This window comes from Oryctolagus cuniculus, chromosome 11 (genome assembly GCF_964237555.1).
Source record: "Oryctolagus cuniculus chromosome 11, mOryCun1.1, whole genome shotgun sequence".
In the NCBI taxonomy this organism is placed as follows: Eukaryota; Metazoa; Chordata; class Mammalia; order Lagomorpha; family Leporidae; genus Oryctolagus; species Oryctolagus cuniculus.
Genome location: NC_091442.1, coordinates 68,885,457 through 68,906,356, shown reverse-complemented (window position 1 = coordinate 68,906,356; position 20,900 = coordinate 68,885,457). Strand labels below are relative to the sequence as shown.

General features: G+C 39.6%; 1 protein-coding gene across 9 annotated transcripts in view; it reads left to right on the top strand.

Annotated features, from left to right (window-relative positions):
- Positions 1-20,900, top strand: part of GRIP1 (glutamate receptor interacting protein 1) — a 739,429-nt gene that overhangs the window by 445,504 nt on the left and 273,025 nt on the right. Inside the window, exon 1 of one of the 9 annotated variants that reach the window (XM_008256758.4) lies at positions 2,115-3,337. The exons of the other annotated variants lie outside the window; for them this stretch is intronic. Within the exon in view, the coding sequence (XP_008254980.2) occupies positions 3,283-3,337 (55 nt within the window). The 5' untranslated portion in view covers positions 2,115-3,282. Of the gene's footprint in view, positions 1-2,114; positions 3,338-20,900 lie in introns of those variants that run through there. 9 annotated transcript variants of the gene reach the window in all.

Sequence of the window (20,900 nt, the reverse complement as noted above, 5' to 3'; positions counted from 1 at the left end):
GGACGCATTCTCTGTGCTTCAGACTTACGTGGGCACAAGCAGGGATACACAGAGGTTGAGGCATGGACTTGAGTGAGGCCTCATGTCATGAACTATAACTTCACTTAAGGCCCTTTGTTAATTGGCTGTTTTCTCATTAGCTGGATCATGTTTTCTGTTAGTGGAAAGGGAACAAACAATAAGAAAGCGAAGAGTAGAAAACATATTCAGGAGTGAGAAGCTTGGGTCTCTCCTGGTTTTTCCACTTGGTGAAAAAAGCTAAGAACCAGTTTCCTTATCTAGAACAAAAACTCTAAACAGTCACTCCAATGATACAATACATATGAAAGTGCTTTGTAATCCATTAATTCTACATAAGCATAGTATTGTTGAATCTTAAGTAAGCAAAATCTTTTAAAGAATCTCTCTTATTAGTGACCACTTTAAATGATTAATCTGCCCTGAATCCAGCAAGCCTCTGTTTTCATTTATTAAGGCTTTCTTTAAAAAGGAGGTGAACTGCTAGAACTAACTCACTCTTCTCCAGATCCCACTGAAGCTGAATCAGAATACATTTTGTGCCATTTTACCTTCTTTATATTTCCACACCTTCCCCCCTCTTCCTTCCCCACCACCACTTGGTCACCTTCACAGAGTACATTGTAAGGTTTGAGCTATATAGACAGATAAGCCACTGTTATTGATGTGAGTTGATTAAAGGATCCAAAGACAAAACATGTGCTTCTATTAGTCTATGGCCAAGAAATGTAGGTCACTGTGCCCCAGAGACTCTTGTGCAGTTCCACCAGTTGCCTTGGCCACCTGGGACCTTTGTTCTACATATCCTTGAGTTTTCAGATACAAAACTTGCCCTGCTGGAAGGCGCTTGCTTGCCCTGGAGTTCAGGATCTGAGGCTCAGCATGTGTTAGACAAAGAAAACACAAAGGGTGTAGGGTAAGAAGACTGACCTGGAAATAGCCACCCAGAAGTCACTGAGGAGTAGAGACCAGAGATGGAAAGGAGTGGCATACATGGCAGATTCCTTCTTTTCCTGGCAAAGGGCTACTTCAGGAGGCTTATTTCTGGACCTGAGCCTAGCTGGGTAGTAATATATTTATGGATTGGCAACTACAATATCCAAGATTCCCCAGTTGGAGCCCTTGGGAACCTTTCAAGGTACTCCAAAATGGATTATTTCTCTTGCCAGAAAAATAGGACATTTTAGTAGCTCTGAAGATCTTTCTTGGGACCAGAGGACAGAGTTTATTATTATGTTTTAATTGGGCCTACTGGTAAAAGCAGGAAGTATTTGATCATTTTAGCCTTAAGGAAAAAGCAAATTGGATCTGAGTCTGCATAACAGCAGAGGGGCAAAAGATTCTCATATGATTTTGAGTTTTATTTGGACAGACATTAATAAAATGGGCTAGAGTGGTGATGTTTCTTGGGCGAGTTTCTACTGATGCTATTCAACAGCTGCATATTCTGAGTGCCTGAATTTTAGGGAAGATGTTAGATTTGGGGAAAGATAACTATAAATCTGTTTAGCTAATAACTAATTTCTTTAGTACTGAGATATTTCTATTTAGAACAAAAAGTATCAAATAGTTTAAAATATTTCTAGGGGCGGTCTAGTAGAGATCAACATTATATTGTTTGAAATTTTAAAAAGAGATTCATGCTAATAAAATTGGATTCTGCACCACCATCTATTTAATGCATTCCTTCCTATTGACTGGTGGATGCTGATTGCTTTAGCCAGACCATCCTTGCTAAGGGAGGTCTGTTCTTTTCAAAAACCTGTGCAACAGATTCCTAAGATATTCAGCTGTTTTCATAGGCAATTATTTTTCTATGAGACACAAAATAGAAAGCATATGCATTTCAATATCAGTGGATTGAAATTGTCTGAGTTCATAGTGAATTTATGAATGAAGAGTAGAAAGTTCTATCACTAAATTTGGAATATTGGAAGCTATTTTCAAAACCAGCTTGGAAGATTTTTTTTCTTTACAGCATGAAGGGTAGAGAATAAAACTGTATGAATAATTCATATAGTCCTAGAAATATTAATCAAATATTTTAGACACTGATTTGTCATTTCATTTCAACTAATTGACTAATTTTTTTAAAGTTCCTGGCCAACTGTGTGATGTTTTTTTTCCCTCAAGTGTTTGTGTTAACTCCTGCAGGAGATTTCTGGATTTTAATTAAAATTCCATACCAAGTGCTAGTTTGTGTTGACTATATAGTGAGTAGGCTGGTGCTGGCAGATGAAGAAGTGTGCTCCGCCTTCTTGTCACTTTGTGAATGGATTGTGAAGGGTTTGCTAATTTACTCTTCACTCCACTGGAGCAGATACTCACGAATATCTGCTGTGTCTCAAGACTATTTTATTTGCATAATGAGAAGAATGGTTTGGAGGAGGGTTGTTTGGGAAATAGAATAATAGGGTACATTAAAAATAGAAATACTTGGCCTTATTTGCTTTTATTCCTAGTATCTTTAGAAACAGTCTTGACTGTGTTGCTTTCTGGCCAATTTCTTTTTTGGAAAGGGTGATTAAAGGGGCTGGGGCTCCATCTGCCTTGCCTGCACCCTGCCCCTGAGCCTTGCCTGCACTCCTATATACCTCCACTGCCTAGACCCCTGTGCATTTGTAAAGTGCCAAATGGGACTTTCTTACGTTAGCATGGGGATGCTGCTCTTTTACAGGCACAACTATGACTCTCTCCTGAATCCCAAAGATGAGCTGCCTCCCTGCTTGCCCTTCTTTTTTGTTTGGTTAAAAGAATGTGGTAGATGATACTTAAATTTCTGCCTAAAGTAAGGTTGTAGCATTGCACTTGCATTTCCCCTTAAAGCATGGACTTGGTGCTGAGAAGGAAAAGCAAGGATGGTGATGGCTGAATTGGCTGGGATACATAGCCCTTTGCCTAAAACAGAATACATTGCACAGTGCTTATATTAGATTTATGGAATGGCTCCTCTCCCAGCGTTGTCCCTGCTTTATACAATTTGGTGCTTTGTTGCTATCGAAACAGCCTTACTTTCTAAGCCATTGTGTTTGTGCAAGGGGAGGAGGCTGTAGCGGGCAGGGGTGGAAGTAGTAGTGAATGACACAGCTTTGCCAGATGACATGTAGCGGACCTCTGCATCAGCCAAGAGGAATTAAGCTTTGTCACTCCCCACTGGGACTACCTTGCTCCTGGTATGTGCGCAAGGAATTCATATGCTGCTGCCGCCGCAGCCACCGAAGCAGAGCCCTGAGTATACTTTGCCACAGAGAGCAGTGAGCAAGAATGATAGCTGTCTCTTTTAAATGCCGTTGTCAAATTCTGAGGCGACTTACTAAAGGTACTGTGCTTTCCTTGTTATTCACTCAGCGAGTCTGTTGCATTATCCTAAAAACACAGTGTAATGATTTTACTTTCAAATATGACTGCTTTTATAATTTATTGTCAGGCAACAAAGAACTCAGTGAAATATGTATAGAGATCCATGCACAGGTAGACTCGGCTTTGCCTTCTGTCCTTACTTACCAGCTATGTTCATGCTGAAATCATGGAACAGGCTGGTGTGTGTGTGTGTGTGTGTGTGTGTGTGTGTGTGTGTGTTTTAAATGACTTCGTGTCTTGCTGAAAAGAAAATGTGTTTGGGTCCGGTACTGAAGTTATTATGGAAACCGTCATTTTGCATGCTGATTAGCTGGTCAAGAGGAGTCAAGTGTGTGTTACTGTCCTTTCTGTGATACGTGTACCAAATGCAGCTGGCAGCTTCAGGACTCATACAGATGGTGAATCCATGAAATAATTGTTTTTTTCTATTAATTTTGAACATCATATGAGCTTTATCCCAGGACAGTTTTGATTTTTTTGATGTGTTAGAATTGCATGATCAGAAATGTAGGTAATTCTGAATGCTTGGGTCCTATGTGTTATTTGGAGAAGTTTATTTGAAAGTAAAAATCATTGCTCTGTATCTTATCATCAAGGATTACTGGCTTGAGATAGTGGTCTCCCTTAGAATTCTAAAATATTAATTAAATCTCTGAAATATTTAAAATATGCTTTTCTTTGAAATCACTCTAGCTGTGCTATCTCATTTACTATGTGTGCATTCTGTTGCAAAGTTAGTGAATGGCTGCTTTACAAATCCTCTTATGTCCATACTCCCATAGATAGGCAAGTCCTCTTACCTTTTTCCCTTTAGATGGAGTCTTCTTTAGAGAAAATGTATCGTGAAGAAAAGCTTCACTCTGAGTAAAAGTGTATAACTGCAATGCCTTCCTTTTTTTTTTTTTTTTTTTAGCCTGTAATACAGAGTACTGTCAAGTAATTAATGGATGCAATTATGCCCTAGAAGCTCTGAACCTATAAATATGTTAATGGATGCTATTTCTATCAGTTTAGCTTGACATATCAGAGTTCTTTGATCACCAGCAGTGCAGCTAAAAATGCAATTAATATTTTATTTGGCAGAAGAATGAGCACAAAGCAAATAGTGAGAAATAGATCTTGAGTCAATAACAGGAAAGAGAATAAAAACTATAGACCAACTTACCAAATGCATTTGCAAGTTGTTAGGAGAGCAGAGTGGGTCCTTTAAAAGATGCTTTGGGGAAATGTAGGAAACACTATCTATTTTAAATTAAGCTATTTGTATGGGGCTGTAAATTCTGTTGCGACTGTATCCTATTCAGTTGGTACAAATGTGCAAATTCTGTTTATGAATCACTGTTCAGAGATTCTCCTGTATGTTTTGGTTTAGGCTAAGACTTTTAAAGACGGGTCTTATTCTAAAAAGTTCTTGTCTTAGCTGATTTTAATATTGACTTGGATTGATGTTATGAAGTTGATACTCTTACATTATGATAGGGGGACAATCAATATTTTCTCAAGTCTAACAGAATTTTTTTTTAAGTCATGCATACTAGGAAGAGAGTAAGCCCAAGTAATTTTTTTAGTTCTTGCAAATATTTTTGACCTTTTTTTTGCAAAAGTGCTGAATTCCTGAATTGAAAGGAAATATAAATGTTTACTTAGTTGCTAAAAATCTATATAATTGAGGAAAGTATTAATGTTTTCCTGTAGTTGCTGCTTCACATATTTTTCTAAAATATTTATTTCTGCTCTTTCTATTTGATGTTTAGCTTAAGATTGCCAACTTGTGATCAAAATAAAATCTGTATTTGGGATAAATTTGCTGTAAATGTGCTCCTCTTTGTGTTTGTCTAGATGTTCAAACCTTGCAAGAATGTACCTGAGTAATGCAAGGTCTTGCCTTGATATTTATCTACCATCCTGTCAAAGTTCAAGTGTCAACCTTGCCACCTGTTGCTCCAAAGTGGATTCACTGAGTTCTAGAAACCCAATCCTACCTGTGGTTTAATTTTCTTAGGCTATGATAAAACCAAGAAATATATGTAATTACTACCTTAAATGTTCCTTCTTTGGTATTTGGGGGTGAAGGTGGATATGCACTTGAATGAAGTTTTTCTTTCCTGTCCCATTCTTCCCACCCACACCTTCACCCTCAACACCCAATGATATGTATTTCTTATTTCTTAACCACTGAGTGCTGCATCTAATCCTCTTCTTGAGACTGCACACTGCCCTGCACAAGGAGCTACTTACAAACTGTCTGTTAAGGTGAATTAAATTTGTATGACATTTGGATTTCCTGAGAGCTCTTAGGAAATACTTCAAGAGTTTCATTAGACCATGTGTGACTAAACCTTACCCAGATTTTAAGGGTAAAAGGTTTGCTTCATGTCTCCAAAATTACTTTGCTATTTGTGTTTGATGTCACCCACAAGGAAAAGCAGTATAGCCAATGCAGTGTCTTTTTAATTCTCCTAAGGACAAAAGGATGTAACGAAAGAGAAATTATTTTCAACATACATCCATATTCTTAGCATTTTGCTTCTTTTTAACCTTCATTATATAGCCTCCATCTATTGTCCATATCACAAAGGCCTGGTCAGTACCTGTTATGTATCAGGAACTGACATTTTTGTGCTAGAATCCTGAGCTGGGATATTTTGTAGGTGTATCAAGTATTTTTAAATCAATATATTGTTGAATAATAAGTTTATCTCAAATAGAATTTCAAAATATCTATAAAACATTATTTCCTAGACAAGCCCTTAGATCATCCCCCCATTGACATGTGACCCACACATTTAAGAATTGAATCATTTTCTTATTACATCTTCATGCAACTGTTTCAGTCACTTTGCCTTATATGGCTCATCTCAGTGTAGAGTAAAAACAAGAGAGTGATCCTTACCCACAAAGCCTGTCCCTGCCATTATGACAGCAGCTTTCAGTCACTAAAATACCAAGCACTGTGAAAAGTATCCTTTAAGAGGTGGGCTTTTGGTCTAGTGATTAAGATACTTGTCTCCCACATCAGAGTGCCTGAGTCTGATGGTTGGCACCAGCTCCTGATTTCAGCTTCTTGCTAGTGCAGACCATGAAAAGTACCAGGTGATGGCTCAAGGAACTGCATTCCTGCCACTCGTGGGGGAGTCCTGGATTGAGTTTCTGTGAATCCAGCTTTAGCCCTTGGTGCTGTCCCAGACCCAACCATTGCAGTCAATGGGCAGTGAACCAGTAGAAGAAAGCTCTTTCTGTATGTGTCTGTCTCTCCTCTCTGATTCTCAAAAAAAAAAAAAAAAAAAAAAAAAGTTTCCTTTTATATCCGATACTGAAATGCAGAGAAGAGACGCTGCCTTCTGCAGCTAGTCTGGCTATCTTCCCTTCAGGATGAGATTGTATACTGATTAACTAGCCTTTGAGCCAAATCCAAAAATAACATTTTCTTAGCTTTCTTCCATATCTGACAAAGGGATTTTCTGGAGTGAGCAGAGCTGGGCTTCCTGGCGCCTACCTGCACAGCTGCTTGCCTCTGAGCCACGCTGTCTCAGCTAGAGGCTATAGTACCTCAGGAGAAGGATGTTCTCAGAGAAGGGGATATATTTTCCTGACTCCTCCAGGCTTTGTTTTTCTCCACTCATGATTAGGTTATTACTTTTCCTGGAGACAAGTTGGCTCATATGCAAAGAATCATTTTCCTTAGTGCTAAATGCTGTGACTTCCCTTCTATCTCAGGTGCTACTGTTGAATTCAGAGACCCAAATTGTCATGCTCACTTGCTGTGGCATTTCCTTAGCACAGGCTTTACTCTACCAAAGTCAACATCAGCCCCTTCATATTTGCTGACATTCCACAGGGAGCACACTCTGGTCCCTTTTTGGTTTTTGTCACTGTCCACTTTACCTCCCTGTCTTCTTCCTATTGGCTCAAAACGTTTGTCCAAAATCGCTGCTTTCACTTTAGTGTAATTTCAGAATTTTTCATTATAGCTTAGGTATCTGTCATTTTATTTCTAATTGCTTCTTCCAAACACACATATGGCCTAGAATGGAATTAACTATCCCTGCCTCTTTCCCATTAACTTTTTACAGGTAGCTCTGTTGACCATCCTCCCAAAGGGGCATTCAATGACACCTTTGTAGCTGACCTCCAGCTGCTCCCTGCTGTGCATTCCACTGTCTCCTTCCTGCACTTTCTCCTTCCTCTTTTCTCCTCCCAACCTCCATATCCTTTCTTCTGTTCTGCTATCTGGCATGTTTGTGTATTGCTTTATCCACTGGCATGGAGCCGGATTAAACGGCTGTGTTGTGATCACATCCACGTTTCAGTCTTTCCTCTCTACACTCGCTCAATCATGGAATCATCATGCTTGAAAAGGAAGGTCAGACATTAATCTAGGACTTGTCCCCAGAGAAGACTGAAACTCAGCCATCTTAGCCAGCCAGCAGTCTTATTCTTAATTCTCTCCAACAATAACGGTCTCACAGTTTCATAATCTTTCAAAGGATTATTCAATTGAATTCAGTCTCTTTAAACTCTGAGGTTCTTTGACACTCATCCCCTCATCCAGTTTTTAGAAAATATAGCTGAGAGGCAGATTGCAAAGAGAGAGGGAGAGAGAAAAACAGAGACAAATCTTCCCTCTAATGGTTCACTCCCCAACACCTGCAACAACCAGGGTTGGGCCAGGCTGAAGCCAGGAGCCAGGAGCTCCATCGAGGTCTCCCATGTGGGTGGCAGGAACCTGAATTATTGAGCCATCATCAGCTGTGTCCCTCCCAGGATAGACAAGGCAGGAACCTTGTTTGAAAGTAGAGGCAGGCAGGACTCTATACCAGGCATTCTGATAGGGGATGTGAATATCCCAAGTGGTGACTTAATTCACTGCACCACAACACCAGTCCCATCATCCAATGTTTAAAAATTATTCTATACAAAAATCCATTCTCTATACAAAACTTCCATCTAATGCAATAATGCATTTAGGTTTTTGTCTTAATAGAAAATGAAACATATTTCCTGTCTCTTTCATCTGCAGAATCTTTAACCTGAGGGACTTTCTGTGAGTCACTGAGTCCAGCACCATTGTCTGAACATGATTACTCCTTTCCTGATGGCCTCCCATTTTCTGCTCAGGTCCCTCTACACTTCCCCATCTGTCCGTGTCTACTGTCATGGCTCCTTCAGCATTGTCTGCTAATGGCTCCTCATCTACTCTGTTATGTGATTCAGAATTGATTTTCATTTGGATTGAGAATGCTCTCTGCTGGATCTCGTTTCTCCTCTCTCCCCATCCTCGTCCCTTCTGCTAGCCCTCACTGGCCTCCTCTTCAGGTCCTGCCATCTGGAACAGTTTGCTTGTGTCTCTCCACCTCATTAACTTTTCATTCTTTCCAATCTCACCTGAAAACTTATCCTTTTCCTGTTGCTCCTACCCCTTAGTGTCATACCATCAATGCTAGTATATTTAACTTATGGATCCCTTTACCCTTTAAACTTTAAAAAATAACACTTAAAAGTGTTCCACAGAACAAGGCTGATTTTTGTCAGCACTTAATCTCTGGCAAGGGCCTGGAGCATAGTTCTTTCACAGACAGAGAACCCACTTGAATAGTAGAATTCCGCAGTCAGATCCCAGCTGGGTCTTATTGGATTTGCACCAGTGTTACTGGTGCTGTTGGCTGTGGTGATCTTCTTGTGGTACTCCTAGCCCGGCGTTTTAAGGGGATTTATATTGAACAGTGGCTTAGGCTACTCTACCCCTGAGTGGTCTGAAGCATTTCTTTTATAAAACAAGTTGGCTTATCATAGTGGCCCATTTATTTCTCTCTCGTCTTTGTTGGGAACTGCATGCTAGAAATGCTTTGCTTCCTTTCAGGAGGCATTTATCCTTCAAATGGAATGTAACCACCTAAGAACTACATGTCCTTCTGCTATGATTGGGGCTGATGAGGAAGAAAAAGCTGGTTGTTCATTAGGAAGAAGAAGAAGGCCAACTGAGGACAGGCACTCTAATTTACAAGCTTGTCTACTTTGGGAAAGGTCTAGGAAGAATAAAAAGAACAAAGTCAACAGTTATTGAGCATTTGCAATGTGCCAAGCACCTTTCTAAATGCTGCACATGTACTATCTCATTTAATTCTCACAGTAACACTATTAGTACACATATTATCCTGACAGTACAGTTGAAAAAGCAAGGGTTCAGAAGAGTCCAAGGACAACCTCAAGATCGCAGTTTGGACAACGGATGGAGCTAAGACCCTTTGTTTCATTTTTGTAACCACTTGTTCTGTGTCAGACAAAGGAATGGGAACATAGGCCTGCCCAGGGAGAGTAATTAAGCATCCTAAGTCAGGAGACCCTCTGCAGTGTGTATGGCATGACGGAGAATGGAGTATCGTTGGAAGCAAGAACCTGTATATGCTCCTGTCTCAGGCACTCCCATTTTAACATGCATGGTAAAAGCAAAAACAAAACATCACAAAACAAGGAAAGGCTTCTCATTAGTACTTCAAAGTAGATTATTAAGTAGGTGAATACATGAGAAGAAGAGTACAATAAGTAACATTTGTGCTAAGGAAATTACTACCCCATTTACTTTGTTTAAAAAAATTTTTTACTGTTATTTCCATTTTATTTAAAAGATAAAGAGATATCTTCCATCCTCTGATTCACTCACCAAATGCCTGCAACAGCCAGGGCTCAGCCGGGCTGAAGGTAGGAGTCTGGAATTCCATCTGGGTCTCTGATATGGGTGGTAGGGAACCAATTTCTTGAGTCAGCACCTGCTATCTCCCAGGATGTTCATTAGCAGGAAGATGGAGTCAGAAGAGCAGGGACTTGAATACAGGCACTTCAGTATATGATGCTGGCATCCCAAGCAGTGTCTTAACCACCATACCAAACACCTGCCCCTCTACCCCATTTTCAAAAATGAAGTAGGATCAAAGGTAAAAGCTGATGTCACTAAAGATATGTTACCAGTGTTATAATGGAAACCAATAGAGGGCAATAAATTTATGGTTTATCCTATGTGCATTCTTATATTAAATGAATTTGTACAATATGTGATGCATTTTTGTCCTCTTTTTTCCTATTATTCTATTTGTGCTTATCAGCACACACATGTCATGGGATAGTGTCATGATCTCTGTTGACCTCCATTACATAGTTTACCATATGTTTGCTTCTGAATTTTCACTCTATTAAATAATACCGTGTTGTGTCTTTAAAGAGTTGATTTTATGCTTTAACTGTTGCCATTGTGTTTTCACACTTTCCAGTACCCTGATACCTGTTTCCTGAGAGAGGTGTGTGGGATATATTTCCCATACATTTTCTCTAAGAGTTTTTAAGCAACTAAGGTGGGAGAGAGAGAAATAGGAAAAGATGTGTTTGCGTTTTATAATATCCAGAAAGCAAAGTGAAAATGTGAAAAAGAGAGGTGAGAAATAGTCTTTGGTTTTTCTAAGTGGGCCATTGCTGACTTTTGAGGGAACAGTTTCAGAAAAGTGTGTGTCCACAACCAGTTTAAGAGAGTTTGAGGCAATGCTAAAGGCCATGAGGAACATTGACAGTGAAGCTTGCCTACTGTGGGCAGTGGCTTGTGGTGGTGAAGGGTGGGGCTACAAGGATTAGATAAGGAAGACTATTATAAGAGTGGGAAGAGCCAAGGAAGAGGCAGGACATAGAAGCAAAACAGAGAAAGGATATGAGGGATGAGTCTCACAACAAAGCAAGGAAGGACGGGGAGGTGAAGACCGGATACAGATGGCAGCCAGGTGAGGCAAGCAACAGGTGCACTCCTATCGCAGGGGCAGAAAGCATAGGAGAAGAGTTTCCAGATTAACATTAAGGAAACTAACCTAAATGGACTTTCTTAGTAAATTAGAAGAAAACTCTAAAAACTCCTATTTTTATGAATTCCTAAACCAGAGTTCCTAGGTTTTCCTGTGCATTGGGATGACCTGAGACGCTTAGAAATATAATGATGCATATTTCCACCCCACACCCCAGATATTGGGCAAAGCGACAAATGGAAATAGAGCCAAGAGTGAGGGACATTGTGTCTGAGTGTCATCGCCGAGCCTCCAGTTAGGCAGGATGGGATGAGAGCTCTAAGCACTCCTCTGTACTTTTTTTTTTTTTTTTTTTTTTTTTTTTTTTATTTTTGATAGGCAGAGTGGACAGAGAGAGAGAGGTCTTCCTTTGCCGTTGGTTCACCCTCCAATGGCCGCCGCTGCAGCCGGCGCACCGCGCTGATCCGATGGCAGGAGCCAGGATCCAGGTGCTTTTTCCTGGTCTCCCATGGGGTGCAGGGCCCAAGCACCTGGGCCATCCTCCACTGCACTCCCTGGCCACAGCAGAGGGCTGGCCTGGAAGAGGGGCAACCGGGACAGAATCCGGCGCCCCGACCGGGACTAGAACCCGGTGTGCCGGCGCCACAAGGTGGAGGATTAGCCTATTGAGCCACGGCGCCGGCTCTCCTCTGTACTTCTTCAAGTGTGTTAGCCAATACATTTCTCCAGCACCCAAGTTAATGAGAGCCGGGTTTCCTGTCGCTTGCAATTGAAAGGCCTGATACTGGTTATCACATATTTACATGTTTTATATTTTGATAAGATATTTTAAAATCTGACTGCAAAATGCCAATTGATTCAACCATTTGTTGACTCCACTCGTAAACCGGTCACACATTGGTTTAAACAGTAGGACAGTCTCAGAAAATCTCATCCTGTACTCTGTGTAACAGGTTACATAGAGAGCATTGGGCACAAAGAGAATGCCCAGTACATTTCTGATGAGTAGATCGAGTGAATTTCGGATATCCTAGATTAGCCAGTCTCATACATTCATTTTGCACTTGGAATGTTTCAAATAACACCTTCGCTTTTCACTAAGTTGTTGATTTTTGAAAATATTCTTTCACGTTTGCATATCACTAGAAGAAGTAAGCTCTAGGAATGTTCATGAATATCTTTAGCATCCTCTAACACCTGCTGATTTCCCTTTTAACTAGAGGGGTGTTCCATCCCCTCCTCCTTTCCCTCCTCCTCTCCAAGCCTGCTCAGGGCAGTCTGGAGGAAGATACTGGCAGGAGGCCAACGAACAGCACCAGGGAGATGAAGGCTGAAGGACAAACTATTGTTAAATTTTGCATGACAAAATTCCCAATTGAGCTCAATCTGGGAAACATCTAGGACCCCACAGAGTTTCTGATTGAATTGAGTCTTTCCTAGTCTAGAAGGCTAGGTGACCTCATGCAGATAAAAAATGAATTTCATTTTTACCTTTGTTTTATAAATGGTTTATTGATAAATTTGGTTTATAAAGTGTGAAAATTTAGTTATAATGTCAGTTTCCCAGAGTGATTAACTCCTAGTGATTTTTTTATATACATGCTATTTGTTTGTTTTAAAGGTATGCCTCCCAAATGTTAAAATCTGTAAAAGGAATGGTGGCTTAAGCCACACTGACCACAACCTTTTGCTTCAACTACATCCCAGACAACATCCTAGAATTCAAAAAGAGTAGGTTAGAAAGGAGAGGAAAGGGTTTCAGGAGACCGGAGATTCTCAGAAACTTCTAGAAGACGGAAAGTGACTAAATCAGAGCAGCATTGCAGTCCGCAGCAAATACAAGAAACGTGGAGGAAGTAGTCACTCTTGCTGCCATTGGAGCCACAAATAAGCTGCAAACCTCTGTTTGGGGAGATCAGGCAAGGAAAGAAGGCAGAAAACAATGGTTTTTTTCTGAAGGTTAGAACAAATGGGAGAGTTAAATATTACTCCCCCCTTCATTATCCATGATAGTATTGTTTCCTGATGTAAAACTGGGGAATCAGCAACCTTCCTTGTGGCACAGTGGGTTAGGCCGCTGTTTCAGCGCATCAGTTCAAATCCTGGCTGCTCCTCTTCCAATCCAGCTCCCTGCTAATGCATCTGGCAAAGCAGTGGAGGATGGCCCAAGTGTTTATGCTCCTGCCACCCTCACAGGAGACCTGGTTGGAGCTCCTGGCTCCTGGATTTGGCCTGGACCAGCCATGGCTGTTGTGGCCATTTGGGGAGTGAACCAGCAGATGGAAGATTCCTTTCTCTCCCTCTCTCTCTCTGTCACTCTGCTTTTCAAACAAAGAAAAAAATGCATTTTAAAAACTGGGAAAATCAATCTTTTAAGCCACAGATCTGGAGAAGTGATGACTCCTGAGCCCTTCCCATTTTGTCTGGAGGTGGTAAGGAATAGGCAAATGTACCACCTGCTTGCTTTGCTGCCCACTGCCAGCCTGCAGCCTTTGAGGGAAGCTTACCAGTTACCATGCTGCAGAAAAAGGTGGTTGAGAAAACTTGAGACTAAAACCCACACCACCTACTTGCATTCAACAACCACTTCTTTTTAATAAATACAAATAAATATTCAGAAATCATCAATATTTGAGGACTAAAAAACCTGAAGAAAGTAGAGGTGATTTGGGAAAAAAGATACATTTTTTAAAAATTTTATTTTTTTATTTCAGAAGTAAAGTTAGAGAGGGAGAGACTGAGGGAAAGGTCTTCCATACTCTGGTTCTCTCCCAAAATGGCCACAATGGTTGGAGCTGGACTGATCCAAAGCCAGGAGCTTCTTCCAGGGCTCCCATGTGGGTGCAAGGGGCCAAGCACTTTGGTCCATCTTCTACTGCTTTCCCAGGCCATAGCAGAGTGCGGGATCAGAAGAGGAGCAGCCCAGACATGAACCGGCGCCCATATGGGATGCCCGCGCTGTAGACAAAGGCTTAGCCTACTATGCCACAGCCCCGGCCCCAGCCCCATTGTTAAAAATTCTGATTAGTAACTTCAAAGTATTCAAGAAGATATTACATCTACAAAAACAAAATCAACAATAATATAAAGGAAATATGGCAAAACAGAAATATAGAGATCTTAGGTTATAAAAATGAGACTATTAAAATTAAATATTCACTAAAAAAGGAAAACTGACAAAGGCAGATATTTCGGGAGAAATTGGATGTACACAGAGGATCAATTGGATAGATGGAACATCAACCTAACATGCACTGAAAGAACGGAAGGAAAAGGAGCTAAGACATTATAATGGAATCCATGGATGTTAATTCCCCAAATTAAAACATGTTTGCAGATTGAAAGGGCCCTTTGAGCGCTAAGCAGGATAATTAAGGAAAGATGTAGATGAATTCTGTTGAAATTCCAGGACATCATGAACATAGAGAAGCTCCTTAGAGCCTCTCAAGAGAAATTTAAAAAAAAATAGGTTTCCTACAAAGGAATTACAATCAATTTGGTATCAGACATTTTATCAACACTAGATCCTAGAAAAAAAATGGTACAATTCTTTCAAAGTTCTGAGAAGAAATTCTCTTAAACCCAGAACTATCAATCAAGGATGAGCACAAAATAAAAGCCATTTTTAAGGCATGTAATGATTCAGAAAATGTATGTCAACACATATTTTTAGAAAAAACTGGAGGATATACATAAGTAAATATGTGTATAAAGGAAATGCAGGAGAGAGGAAAACATGGGAGTTGAGAAGCGGTGGGTATAATTTAAGAGTACAGTCCATTAACAGTCCAGAATGTTAGTTACGCAGTAGACAGTGGGGCAGTCAGTTCAAATCAGAGCACATCATTAGTGTCACGGGGTGTGGAATATGACATCTTCCAAAATTCTTGCAATGAATTGATTCATAATTAATCATCATTATAGCAATATATTATAGCATAATTAACAAAATTAGTGATGAAGTAAAATAGAATTATGTTTTATGTCAACAGGAAATAGAAAGGCAGTTAGGAACCCTAAGGAGTACAGAAGCTGGATAAGAGAGGGAAAAATCCAAATGTGAAACAATATTAAAATTGTCACATTTTTAAATGATTCTTGGTGAATGAACTTGACCTTTATATTTGGAAAATTCTCCATTGAGCAGCACAGGTTTAGTAACATAGGCTTGTACCTCCTGCCTTTGAAATTCTATCACATTATTGATTATGCATGAATAATATTTATATAATCATGATTTTGTAATTGTTATTGGTCTTTTTTATTTTTATAATCTATACAGAGAAAGCACAAAAATCAATTACAATTAACTAAAGAATGTAAACATTATGAACTGTTATGATAGACAATTAGCTACATACTCAATAAACTTGGAAGTGTGTATAGGCTAGGTCAACGGAGGGAAGTATAGGATTGCCAGTCTCCTCAATTTGTGTAGATTCATAAAACAGTACAATGGGAAGTTGACTTATGAATTAAAAAAACTGCAATTAGGGTGACATCTGAAAAGTTGTCTCAGATATGAAGCAATTAGAACTTTACCACTCATGGGGTATAATTTAGTACCTCTACTTTTGTACAGTTGCTTAGTATTATTTACTGAGGCAGAACATATACATATCACGTGACCCAAAAGTTTCACTCCTAATTTTATACTCAGCAAAAATGCATAATACATGACTAAAAAGGCTTATATACAAATTGTGCTAGTAACACTATTCATATTAGCACAAGACTGGAAACAACCCAAATATCTCTTCACAGTAGAATGGATAAATTCATTACAGATTTAATGCTACTCTATATAGAATTCTTAAAAAGTGCTATTGCTACATGCAATAAAGTGAAAGACTCTTACAGGCATAACATCGAGTCAAAGAAGCTTACCACAGAAATATGTACAGTTTGATTTGTTAAAACAAAGGTGGGCATTGTGGTGCAGCAGGTTGAGCTGTCCCTTGGGACAGCTACATCCTGAATTGGAGTGCCTTGATTTGAGTCTCATCTCTCTTTCCAACCTGCACACTGTGGGAGGCATCAGATGCTGGATCAAGTATTGAGTTCCTGCTACCCATGTGGTGTACCTCAGTGGAGTTCTGTGTTCCTAGTTTTTTCCTTGCCCAACCCCAGTTGTGTAGGCAATTGGGGGAGTAAACCAGTAGATGGAAATTTTTTGTCTGTGTGTGTGTGAGTGTTTCATTCTGCCTTTCAAATAACAAAAAAATGTTTTAAAAGTTCAGGAGCATTTGGAATACATACATGTATGCGGCTGGAAGTCAGGAAAACAGCATCCTAGGAATGACATGTTTCTTAATCTGAGTTGTGATCACCAGACATAGGCATGTTGTCATTGTAAAAACTCATCTTCTCACTTATTTTTCTGTGTACTTTTCTGCATAAGTCAATATTTTATCTTAAAATCTGTAAGTTTAAAAATGACCTTTGAGTGTTATTTAGATGTTATAAACCTAACTAATAGAAGAATGAATGGTAACTACTAGAATAGAAAGAGTGAGAAAAGGAGGGCTATTTTATGTGAAACAAAATTCTTTCATAGACACCGTGACAACTATTGTTTAAAATTAATTGGTGAAAAAATATGTAACATTTACTTAGCATCTTTAGAAGTTTGGAAATTAGAACAGTAAAAAGAATATATTTTTTTGAGGAATAGGAATGGGGGGAGCAAGCATTGGAGAAGGAGACTTTGACTTTGTGTCTTCCACTCTCCTGTGCCACTAACATAAGGAAGACAAAGACAGGCACAGGTGTTTGGCCTGGCAGTTAAGATGTGACTTGGTGCTCCCACACCCAGGTTTAGGGTGCCAGAGTTAGAATACTGGGTGTATTTCTGATTCTGAATTCCTGCTAATATGGAAGGCAGCATATCCTGTCTGAGAGGCAGCTCAAATAGTTCAGTCCTCATCCACGACATGGGAGACCCAGGTTGGGCTCCTGGCTCCTAGCTTTGATGAACCAGTGGATGAGAGAGAAATCTCTCTGTGTGTGTCTCCTTCTGCCTCTCTGCCTTTCAAATGAAAAAAAAAAGCAAAAATTTGGGGGAAGAAAGACAAAACACTTAAAAATAACATTAATATTACTACTAATAATAGCCACCATTATTCTTGCTTATGATTATTCAGATCCCAAAATGAATATTCAATGTCATTTATCACAGTTACATCCTCATAGCTTATGTTCATCACCACACTTATTAAGGTGAACTTCATTAGCCTAATTTTAACAATAAGGAAGCTAAACATCAAAATACCCAATTATAATACAAAAGATATAAAACATTATTTAAGAGGAAAAATTTTCAGCAATCTAGAAACTTTCTCATTATACCAAAGAGCACATTTGAGTTTGAGTTTCCTAGCTTTCTAGAGGGAGAAAAAGCTCTTCTTGTGTTTATAAATCTTACTGCCCATTAAAAAACTTGGAAAGATTACCAATACCTGGCAATAAATTGTAGAAGTAATGTACACTATGAATGTTCATGTAATGTATGTTAGATACTATAATTATGATATAGCAAAAGGGTAATAAAATTGTTGTAAAAACTTTTTCTCTTGTTGACACACTGTAAAAGGCAAGGGCATGATATTATATCATAATGTGGAGAAGTAACTTCTTCAGGAAATGCAGATAGTAGAGTCTGGGCATATTGATTTCTGGAACTCTGTCTCAGCATTTCTAAACCTTTATTCTTCAGAAAACTTATTCTGCTAGATGTTAATAGTTATTCTATCTAAAATGGGTTCAAATCAAGCCATCTTGGAAAATGAAATAAATTGCAATCTACCTTTTGTAGATTCAAAACTATCTTAGCATACCAAAGACCCTTAATCCAATAGGAAATAAAATTAGTTTTGTTCAAACTAATATTTTTAAAATAAGTACTTTTAACATTTTTTATTTTGTTATTAGAAAAGCAGAGAGTCATAGAAAGAGACAGAGAGAGCTTGCTCCTATGTGCTGATTCACTCCCCAAGAGCCTACAGCAGCCAAGGCTGACCAGGCTGAGACTGGGAGCTGTGAACTCAATCCAGGTCTCCCACCTGGCTGGCAGGAACCCATTACTTGAGCCATCACCTGATGTCTTCCAGGGTCTGTATTGACAGGACGCTAGAGTCTGGAGCTGGAGCCAGTCATTGAATGCAAAGACTCCACTATAGGATGTAGATACCTTAATCCTCATCTTAATTGCTAGGCAAAATACATACCCCTAGCTCCATATTTCCTCAATTTATTTAGTGATAGGATTTTTAAAAGTAATATTGACTCTGCAGAAACTATTTTTTTTAGTTTGCCCCAAAGCACGTAGTGAACCCAGGTGAGCAAGCTGTTTGTAGATCCTTATACAGTGGCTTTCCAGCCACACTTGACAATTGCTGGGAGGTAGAAAATTCGGAGTAGAGTGTTGATAATTGCTATCAGGGCCAGTACTGTCTGGTGTGTTCTATAAAATCAGACCTATATGCTTTAGAGTCTAGATATGTAGAAGACAAAGAAATTCTATTTCTTTCCTAGACAGAGTCCTCCCACTCTCTTCCCCACAGGAATAATCCATAGGGCATATCTGCAATTGGATTTGACTCCCTCTCCAGCCCACACACACACACCTCCAATGTGCAGAGCTGTCTATATTTTGAATCTGTCAAATCATTTAAAGTCAGTTCTATCGAACCATTGCATTCTGTGTCACGAAGCACAGATGAGATGATTTGAATTCATAATATTTTTAAAGCAGCTATTACTAATTTGCCACCCACATGATGAAAGAGACAAATGGCTGTCATATACCGTCTGGTTTTAAATACAGTTACTTCCTGAGGAGACTGGCAAATTAAGCTCTCTACAATGTTAAGCCAGCATTGTGGCACAATTGGCTAAGCCATGGCTTGTGACACTGGCATCCCATATCAGAGGACCGATTGGAATCCAAGCCATTCAGCTTCCCATCTAGCTTTCTGCTAATATACCTGGGAAGGCAACTGATGATGGCCCAGATGTTTAGACCGTGGCACACCTGTGAGAGACATAGGTGGAGTTCCAGGCTCCTGTCTTCAGCCTGGCCCAGACCTGGCTGTTGCAGCCATTTGGGGAGTAAATCAGCAGATGGAAGATCTGTCTCTCTGTCTCTCTGTTGGTCTGTCTTTCAAATCTATCTATCTAGTTTTTAAAAAGCATTCAGTCAGCTGAATGAGTAAACTTTTGGATTGTGGTTCAGTTAGTGATTTGTTAGAGAATTTTCTGTTAATATAAAAATTTTATCATTAGTATAGCTATGATAAGGTCTTTATGGCAATAATTAATCACTATGCCTTGATAATAAATCAGTGGCATACAAGATGGTATTCATTTTTCAATTTGATAAAGCCTGTAGACAATTCCAATTGGTCTCAAACATTATCAAGTTGTTGTGATGAAGGTTAACAAGAAGTGGGATGCTGCCCCATTTAGAATTAGAATTTGATCTGTCAAGCTGGCGTTCTCATCACTGACTCTGACAGTCATCTTACTGCACATCCTTGGAAAACGCGTTAATAGCCTGGGCTTCAGTCCAAGATCGTACAGCTTGACTCATAGATAGTTCCTGTTTATGGGATCAAAAGCAAAAAAAAAAAAAAATCAATGAACACAAAAAGTCTAACGTTGTCTCCATGTGATAAGGATGAGTAGAACAGGAATCAGCAGAGGAAAGCTGGCTCCTTAATACAAGATACGAGAGTGAGTGGCTCAGGCTTACTATTTTGTTAAGTGGTTGTCTTAACAAACCCTAGGAACAGACAGGCTTGTATACCATAAGACATAGAAAAAGCATCATGAAATAATCCATCCAATTATCTAAGGAAACATAGGCTTCTGAGCTTTCACCTGGACAAGTTATGGGCCAGCGTTGTGGCTTAGTGGGTTAAGCACCACCAGGCTTGGCAGAGCACTGGTTCAAGCTTTGGCTGCTCCTCTTCCAAGACAGCTCCCTGCTGATGAATCTGGGAAGGAAGCAGATGATGGCCTAAGTATGAAGGCCCCTGTCATCCATGTGGGAGACCAAGAGGGAGTTCTAGGATCCTGGCTTCAGCCTGGCCCACACCCAGCTGTTGTGGTCATTTGGGGAGTGACCCAGCAGATGAAAGTGTGTGTGTGTGTGTGTGTGTGTGTGTGTGTGTATGGATGCATGTGTATGAGAGAGAGAGAGAGAGAAAAGAGACTCTGCCTTTCAAATAAATACATATTTTTTAAAAGTTATAACAACTCATAGGAACCATAAATCATCATCCAAGAATTATGGGCAGAATTTGTTAAATGTCCCCTACCCCCAACAAAGGAATATGATCCTCTGAAAAGATTTGAAGTTAAAGAGTTTCTGCATGGCGTACTCCATACTGTGTATTACGTTTTACAAAGTTCTGGAGGTCAGTGGTGTAGAAAAGGGGAAAGGAGTGAGACCCTCAAGAGGAAGGAGAGGGAGGATGCGGGTCTTCTGACTACAGCAGACAGTGAACTGAGAAGTAACAAGGGATGGTGAAGATTACTAGATATTGGTCAGCTATGGTGGGACGGAAAAACCTTTTCAGAAGAACATTTTGAATGGAGTAAATCTACAAATATGAGTCTTTCTCAATGTAGTTTCCTCATCTGAATACCACATTAAAAATGTTTCTTGTTGCTTCCAAGGATGGTAACAGTGTGCGTTGTTCTATATACATAGGGTGTAGACACCTTAGAATATTAGTG